We start from the raw sequence: 8,843 nt of genomic DNA, 5'->3' as shown, positions 1-8,843 counted from the left end.
ACGGCGCGGCGGAGAGCGCTTGCGCGCAGGCGATAGGTCACGCGGGCGGTCTGGAGATCGCCGATGTTCAGGTGACCGCTGACTCGCTGGGGACTGTTGACGCGCAGATCACTGACGAGCAGGCAAATGTTGATGCGTCTGTGATCGCTGGCGAGCAGGAGGGCGACGCGTGGAATCCTGTGAGGGCGCTGTCGGCGCAGTGCGCAAAGGCGAACGCTCACGAACGGGCTCAGGAACAGGAGGCGCGTGGGCGTACAGGCACTTTGGAAGTACGCGCAGGAGACCGCGAGAGTTGCTGCGCTGGAACAGGCTGACGAGCAGGATCGCGAGGGCGAGGAGAAGAGTCCTTTTCCACAACCTGAACCGAAGTTCTAGGTAACGCAGGCAAGCGTGGGCGCACAGGGCGCGAGTCAGGAACTGGGAGCGCAGGTGCGCTCTGACGGGCATGAGATCTAGGGTGCTCAGGGGAACGATGGCGCACTGGGCGGTCAACAGGAACAACAGGATGAACGATGTCCTCAGAAGAGCGCTGGCGAGAAGAGGGACGACGATTATCAGGAGAGCACTGGCAAACAGGAGAACGCTGGCGATCAGGAGAACGCTGGCGATCAGGAGAACGCTGACGAGCAAGGGAGCGCCTGTGCGCTAACACTGCAGGAGGGCGCGCAGGGGAACCCTGACGCGCAAGGGAAGAACCCACACCGTGGGAAGCAACCCTTTGCCCCGAAGGGACCGTTGCCCGTCGGCTGACGAGGTCAGGCTGCTGGACGTCTGCACCAGAAGTTGAAGGTCTGGAAGGCGTAGGAGACCAATCCCCAGAGAGGTCTAAGGAATCTGGAGCTGCAGGCTGCTTACGGCGAGGAGAGTCCCCCTCGAAGGAAGGAGAAGATTAAAAAATGCGCCTCTTAGCACCCTTATAGGGAGACGGGAGGCCCTTATGGCGCAGCGGACGGTGAGCCTTACGGAGAATGCGGCCACGAGGTAGATCGTCAGGACCATCAGTCCTCCGAAGGGGAGTCTCAGTCAAAGCACTCCCCCGAGAGGGAGGCTTGGCAGCAGAAGAGCCCGCAGGACTCTCTTCCCCCTTCGAAGTTTGTACGGAAGGGGGAGGAGAGCCTTCAGCACCATCATCCACAACAGGAACCGCAGAGGATTGACCAGACCCGTCGGAAGCCTCTGCCACCACGACGTCGACGATAGACAGAGGATCTACCTCTGCTATCACCGGCGACTGCTAAACAGGGGCCCCAAACAGGACAAGGTCAATCAGGACTTCCCTGGAGGGCAGGCCCTTAAGCCCCAAGGAAGCCCAAATCTGAAAAAGATCATCATGAGACAAGGAGTCATTAGCAACAACCTCCCCTGGAGGAGGAGGGGGAGCCGCCCCGCTATGGGAGGCGACGCCCTCTCCCCCAACCCAAGGTCGGGAAACAGAACTAGGGCCTGCCCTCCCACTCGGCGGTCTCTCCTTAGTAGCCGAACGAGGGGGAGCTTCGGAGGAGGTTTGGGCGGCGGAAGAAGAGTCCCGAGAGCCTTCCTCCTTCAAGGCAACCCCAGAAGGAGAACGGTCTCTCTTGGACTTCTTCTCACACCGGCGGCCAAACTTCTCCCACTGGGAGGCAGACCACTCCCTGCACTCACTACAAGTATTCTCTCTGTCACACCGTCGGCCTCGACACTGCGGGCAAAGGGTGTGAGGATCCGTGTCCACCGCAGACATGAATGTACCGCAAGGGTGACCGGCAATACCAGGGCACTTGCGCATGGTGAACAACTAAGGGTGAGGCCAACTTCAAACGCACACACACAAACTGGAAAAAAAAGAAAAAAAAAATTAAGGCTGTCAACGAGGACGATGGACAGACACGTCTGTTCATCGCCGGAGCCAAAAGTGAAGTGAAGCAAATCACCGGTGTATGGGGGGGAGGGGTAGCAAGCTACCCCTTCCCCTACCCCCGCTAACTAGCGCGGGGGTAGTTAACCCTCGTTAAAAACTATTGGCTCGTCATTTCAGCTACGCCGAAAAGTAAACCCAATGTAAATAGCGTGGTTTGTATTTCGGTTACGGAACAAACAAGAATTACACAACAGGCACTTGCCCTCAAAACCACTTACACTCACGGAAGGAGAGTTGTAACAAACACAGAATTATAACAATTATAACTATGAAATTATGTAATTATGTAATTTAAATATGAATGTTCACTAAATGAAGAACGAAAACCCCGAAAGGAATCGTTCTACAAAAACTGAAAAGTCAACAAATACAATTAGATTCATAAACTAATTGAAACAAAATGTACGGCGTAGCAACCCCAACCACACGGGAAGGAAGCTACTCAGACGTAGTAAAGGTAAAACGTAGTAAAGGGTGAACGACCTCAAGAGAGAGAGAGAGACCGTAGTCAAACTCGATCGCGACCCATGAAAATACACCGTGGTGGCCTAACTGCCGAGGGCTCCACAAAGATATCATACACTACACACACAAGCACGAACTCTGAAAAGGAAACTTACTGATTTCTATACTCAAATATATACATAAACAAGAAAAAATGTTTACATATATATTGAGTATAAGAAAAGTAAGTGATTAAGTAAAGACAAAACAAATAATGGCTGCCAAGCGAGGATGAAGACAGGCACGTCTGTCCATCGTCCGAGCCAAAAAAGAAGTGAGACATTTCACCGGTGTGTGAGGGGGGGAGGGGTAGCAAGCTACCCCTCCCCCTACCCCTGCTAACTAGCGCGGGGTAGTAAACCCTCGTTAAAATCTAATGGCTCTTCAATTTCAGCTACGCCGAAAGTAAACCCCAATGTAAATAGCGTGGTTTGTATTTCGGTTACGGAACAAACGCTAATTATCTATATCTATTATCTATATACTATCGGTATATTTTTCATTTATTTGTTGACATTCTACAAGTCGGTTGTAGTCGGTCTCGTTTGTTCATTTGTACATATTAGTTTTTTATCTTCTACGCATAAACTCCTACCTGCTCATAAACTCCGCCACCACCAATATGATTACTTCTTCTCTTATAACCCCTCCCCATTTTCCCCCTACGTCATTTTACCCGCCACTTTCAAGTATTCTACTTCACCCGGTTTATTCAAGTATTTTACTTGATCCAGTACAGCTATACCATTTCTTTTATGTAATACCGACATGTACATACAGTATTACGTTTGACCCAAGAATTCCAAGTTTTAGTAACCGTTCTCTTATAAAATCACATCATTTTATTTTCCCATTAAAAGACAAATTCGAAGATAATTTGTATTTTTCCTAACCATACAAACCTTAGCTATTTACATTGGGTTTACCTTTTAGCGTAGCTGAAATGACGAGCCAATAGTTTTTAACGAGGGTTAATTACCCCCGCGCTAGTTAGCGGGGGGGTAGGGGAAGGGTAGCTTGCTACCCCTCCCCCCCCCACACACCGGTGATTTGCTTCACTTCACTTAGAGGTAGGACTTGACTTGGGGGCCAGGGATGGCGGGCAAATATGTGTAAATAGCTAAGGTTTGTATGGTTAGGAAAAATACAAATTATCTTCGAATTTGTCATTTGTTCCGTAACCGAAATACAAACCACGCTATTTACATTGGGTGACTTACCCCTTAGGAAGGGTGGAAAGTCACCAGCCTTACTGACTTCGGCTTTGCCCGGGGACTCAATCCCTCAGTGAGCAGCACTTGAGAGAAGGAGCCCCTGCACCTCACAAGTTCCTTGCTACGCTAGGAACGAGTGGCCTACATAAGTTGTGTGTGGAGGAAGGTGTGACTCGTCCTATGAAGTTGACCTTGAGACCTTTAGATAGGAATCTAGGATAGGACGTTCCCAATACCACCTCGTCAAGGTATGGGGGACGCAACAGTATTAAGCTTAATACTAGGAGCACAAGGAAGCATGGGTTACCTGCAGAGGTCGAGGTCAGCTATGCGAGGACCAGGATGCTGCTTCCCCAAGAGAGGGGAGAATGAAGAAAGAAGTAAGGGTCAGACATACTCTTTAATACACGCAGACTAAAACCGGGTAACAACGCCCTCAACCCATTGCTACTTGTCCATAAAGGAGCCCGAGGTTAGACCAGCTGTTGTGCAGCCACCACAGGGCCGATAGAAAACGTATCAAGGCTCCTGTGGGTCACGTCTTGCAGGTAGTGGGCTGTAAAGGTCGTCTGACGCTTCCAGACCCCAGCTTGAAGTACCTGCTTCACAGAGAAGTTTCTCTTGAAGGCCAGGGACGTAGCAACACCCCTGACATCGTGTGCCCTCGGGCGACGTGACGGAGGAGGGTCTGGATTCAAGGCATGGTGGATAACTTTTCGAATCCAAGCTGATATGGTGTTCCTGGTGACCCTCCTCTTCGTCCTGCCTGTGCTCACAAACAATGCTCGCACTTGAGGACGGACTGCAGCCGTTCTCATCGAGTAGTGCCTCAGACACCTTACTGGACATAGTAGCAGCTGGTCTGGGTCGCTTGTTACAGAGCGGAGACTCGCGATCCTGAAAGAGTCGAACCGAGGATCCAGCACTCCAGGATTCTGAGTCTTGGCTACAAACTCAGGGACGAACCTGAACGTTACCTCCCCCCATCCCCTTGAATGGGCGATGTCGTACGAGAGACCATGAAGTTTACTAACCCGCTTGGCCGAAGCCAAAGCGAGCAGGAAAGCAGTCTTCCAAGACAGGTGGCGATCGGAGGCCTGGCGTAATGGTTCGTAGGGAGGTCTCTTAAGAGCCCTGAGGACCTGAACCACGTTCCAAGGAGGAGGTCTCACTTCCAACTGGGGGCAGGTAAGCTCATAGCTACGTATGAGTAGAGAGAGTTCTAGCGAGGAAGAAATATCCACGCCTTTCAGCCTGAAGGCCAAGCTTAAGGCTGAGCGATAGCCTTTCACTGCCGAGACAGAAAGGTACATTTCCTCCAGCAGATAAACGAGGAAGTCCGCTATTGCTGGAATAGTGGCATCGAGTGGAGAGATACCCCTCCCACGACACCAAACACAAAAGACTCTCCACTTCGCCTGGTAGACTCCCTCAGAGGACCTTCGCAGGTGCCGAGACATTCTCTCCGCAACCTGTTGCGAAAAGCCTCTCTCTGTGAGGAGACGCTAGATAGTCTCCAGGCGTGAAGCCGAAGCGAGGCCACGGCCTTGTGAGGGACGTCGGAGTGGGGTTGTCTGAGAATCTAGTGTCGTGGAGGAAGTTCCCTCGGGAGCTCCGTCAGGAACTGCCGAAGGTCCGGGAACCATTCCGCGTGATGCCCTAGCGGAGCTATCAGTGTCATCGAACAGTTGACCGATAGTCTGGTCCTGTTGAGCACCCTTCTCATCAGACAGAACGGTGGGAAGGCGTACACGTCGATGTTGTCCCACCGTTGCTGGAAAGCATCTAGCCAGAGTGCCTTGGGGTCCGGGACTGGGGAGCAGTACAGAGGCAGCTTGAAATTCAACGCTGTCGCGAACAGGTCCACGGATGGGAACCCCACAAAGTCAGGACTTTGTTGGCTATCTGAGGATCCAAAGACCACTCGGTACTCACTATCTGCGAGGCCCTGCTCAGAGTGTCGGCGAGCACATTCCTCTTGCCAGGAATGAAGCGAGCTGATAGTGTTATCGAGTGGACTTCGGTCCACCTCAGAATCTCTACTGCAAGATGGGATAGCTGCTGCGAAAAAGTGCCTCCCTGCTTGTTGATATAAGCCACTACCGTGGTGTTGTCGCTCATCACCACCACGGAGTGACCCGCCAGGGTCCGTTGAAACTGCTGAAGAGCCAGAAAGACGGCCTTCAATTCTAGCAGGTTGATGTGCAGGCACTTTTCTGATTCTCACCAAAGACCTGAGGTCCTCTGGTTCAGAACGTGCGGCCCCCACCCTTCTTTTAACGCGTCCGAAAACAGAGTCAATTCCGGGGGGAGGACGAGAAGACTCACTCCCTTCCGCAGGTTCTCGTCGACCAGCCACCACCGCAAGTCCGTCCGTTCCAAAGATCCTATCGGGATAAGAATGTCCGGGGAATCGGATCCTTGATTCCACCGGGACTTGAGCCGCCACTGCAGGGATCTCATCCTGAGGCGGCTGTTTGGAACCAGACGAGCCAAGGAGGACAGGTGACCTAAGAGACGCAACCACGACTGGGCAGGGAGCTCTTCTCGCCTGAGGAAGGGTTCCGCCACCCTCCTCAGCCTTGCTATCCGGTCGTCTGATGGAAAGGCATCGTGGAGATTGGTGTCTATCAGCATGCCTAGATAAACCAGTCATTGGGACGGCTGCAGAGAGGACTTCTCGAGATTTACCACGATCCCCAGATCCTGGCAAAGACCTAGAAGCCTGTCTCGGTGCCGAAGAAGGGTCGACTCCGAGTCTGCTAGGATCAGCCAGTCGTCCAGATAACGAAGGAGACGAATGCCGTTCCTGTGCGCCCAAGATGAAATCAGGGTGAACACTCTGGTGAACACCTGAGGAGCTGTGGAGAGACCGAAACACAGCACCTTGAACTGGTAGATCTTGTCGTCTAGGCTGAATGTTAGGTACTTCCTGGAAGACGGATGGCTTGGGATCTGGAAGTACGCATCCTTTAGATCCAGTGTGCACATGAAGTCTTGTGGTCTCACCGCAAGTCTGACCGTGTCCGCTGTCTCCATGCTGAACCGGGTTTGCTTGACAAACCTGTTCAGAGCTGAGAGGTCGATGACAGGTCTCCAGCCTCCAGACGCCTTCTTTACAAGAAAGAGTCGACTGTAGAAGCCTGGGGAGCCTTCGACGACCTCCTGGAGAGCACCCTTCTTGAGCATGGTCTCGACTTCGGCCCGAAGGGCCAGCCCCTTTGCCGACCCCGTGGCATAGGAGCTCAAGGACACTGGATTCGCTGTCAGGGGAGGTTGAGATTTTGTGAACGGGACGCGATAGCCTTGGCCGATCACTGAAACCGTCCAAGTATCGGCCCCGTGTTGCTGCCACCTGCGGACGCAACGCTGAAGGCATCCCCCCACAGGTGGACACGCAAGGGAACTGCCACTCCTAGGGTTTGCGGCCGCGGCCGCTACCCCTAGGAGTCTTTGCCTCCCCTGGAGGACTTGCCACCCCTCTTGACCTTGGCTGGAAAGGGCTGGGGCTTAGACACCACTTTCTTAACTGCCGGTGCCTGCTTCGGAGCCTTACGGGGCTGCTGCTGCTGCTGTTGCGGCGGAGCTGGAGGCTTATAGGGCCGAGCTGTAAGGGCCCTATGGAGGAGGGAGTCCGTGCTAGATCTTCTCACCTCTCAGCCGTTCGCTCCATATCCTGTGGCTCGAATAGATTCTCCCCAAGAAGGGAAGCATGTCTGAGCCTACACACACCCACGGCGGGGACCTTCGGATGGAATCTCTCGGTCACCGCATCACGCCGCTTCAACACCGAGTTGGCCCACAGGGTGGTGACCTGGTGCGCCAAGAACTCAATGGAGCGGGTGCCCGAGAGTAAGAAGGTCTCCAGTGCATTCCTATTGGTCTCCTTAGACAAGTCCTCGGAGCGCAATAGGATGCCCAGAGTTCCTAGCCATAAATCCAACCACGAAGTGGCCTGCATGGCGCACTCCGCGACCTTCTCATGGCTCAGGATCTCCAACGCCGAGAACGACACCTGCCGGGCAGAGAGCTTCTCAAGGGGAACTCCCTTCGCCAGCTCCTCCACGGAGTGATGGAGAGGAAGAGTGAGACTGGACTCACCCAAGATCTCAAAATACCTCCTCTGCTGGAGACGAGGAGGAGGGATGAGTTTGTTCCCGGCAGAGGAACGACTGGAGGAGGCAAGAATCGCGAGCTGGGCGTTGGCCCTGGCTCTGGCACTCTTCAGACCCCAAGACCAGGGCAGAGCCGCACTGTACTTAGGGGCTTTCCGAACGTCGAACACTTCGTCCAAGACTGTGTCCTTGCCTTCTCGTGGGGCGATTACAGGGTCCATGAACCCGTTGAGTTGCCTCATCAGGCTCAGGACCTGCCAGAAGGCATGTTCAGATTCCTGCTGATCTCTTCCTTGCGGGCTGGCAGCCAAGTCTCCTGTCCCCGGAATCTCTTCCTGGGGTGAAGCGTGGACGTTCCCCCGGGGAGCCGCAGGTTCCTGGCGAATCCTCGAAGATGATTTCGGGATGGTCTTGGAGTCCTTGGGTTCCCTCCTGGGAGGGATACAGGATCCCAACAAAGAGGTTCGAAGAGCCCCTTCCGCACGAGACGATTCTCCTCCATGAAGAGAAGGTTCCCCCCTTGGTGCTGAGGGGAAGACTATCGCTTCACTGGACTCACCCGAGGACGGAAAAGCCTCGTCCACGGGAGAAGGAGAAAACGCTCGAGCAGGGGAAGGGGCCTTCCCGACAGAACTCTTAGGAACCAACTTCTCCCTGGGGGAAGTCACCACGAAGTCCACTCCTCTCTTTCTCTTCAGCGTAGGTGAGGCAGCCGTTGGTTTGTTTCCCTGATCGGCGAGTGCTGGTTTCATTACCCTCACTAACGCCCGCATCAGAGGACCAAACCAAGTCTGTTGTTCCACGGACACAGAGTCCAAAATCCTCGCTGGAGGAAAAGGGATCGGGCGATCCTTCGGAGTGGACACCACTGGACCTGCCTGAAAAGGAAAGGGGGAAGAAAGACGCACTGACCTCTCTGAAGTGTCTTCCCTGTCCTGCACAACAGTCCTGCGTTTTGATGGAGGCGATCCAGAGCGCTGTCTGGGAACACGCGTTCCTGCTGCTATCACTGGCTGTAAAATTCGGCGCGAACGGTGGTCGCGCGAAGGCGAACGGTTGCGCGGGCGCACAGGCGAGCGGTCGCGCAGGCGAGTGGGCGCGAGGGCGTACAGG

General features: G+C 53.9%; 1 protein-coding gene across 1 annotated transcript; it reads right to left on the bottom strand.

Moving 5' to 3' along the window:
• Positions 1–229: 229 nt before the first annotated feature.
• Positions 230–3,056, bottom strand: LOC137620915 (uncharacterized). The gene is made up of 2 exons (XM_068351360.1): positions 2,997–3,056; positions 230–619 (listed from the first exon to the last, which is right to left on the bottom strand). The coding sequence occupies exons 1-2, from the start codon at positions 3,054–3,056 to the stop codon at positions 230–232; spliced, it is 450 nt and encodes a 149-aa protein (XP_068207461.1).
• Between the last annotated feature and the right edge of the window lie 5,787 nt (positions 3,057–8,843).

The sequence above is a fragment of the Palaemon carinicauda genome, chromosome 27 (assembly GCF_036898095.1).
Source record: "Palaemon carinicauda isolate YSFRI2023 chromosome 27, ASM3689809v2, whole genome shotgun sequence".
NCBI classification, from domain to species: Eukaryota; Metazoa; Arthropoda; class Malacostraca; order Decapoda; family Palaemonidae; genus Palaemon; species Palaemon carinicauda.
The sequence above is the reverse complement of the archived record's forward strand: the minus strand, read 5'-3'. Positions and strand labels throughout refer to the sequence as shown.

What these genes read in the sequence shown, in the direction of transcription:
- LOC137620915 (XM_068351360.1), bottom strand. Translation starts at nt 3,056, where the DNA reads ATGGGGAGGGGTTATAAGAGAAGAAGTAATCATATTGGTGGTGGCGGA. An exon ending in GTGGCGGAGTTTATGAGCAG is followed by an intron (nt 620 to 2,996) that starts GTAGGAGTTTAT and finishes CTTGCTCGTCAG; the next exon opens with CGTTCTCCTGATCGCCAGCG.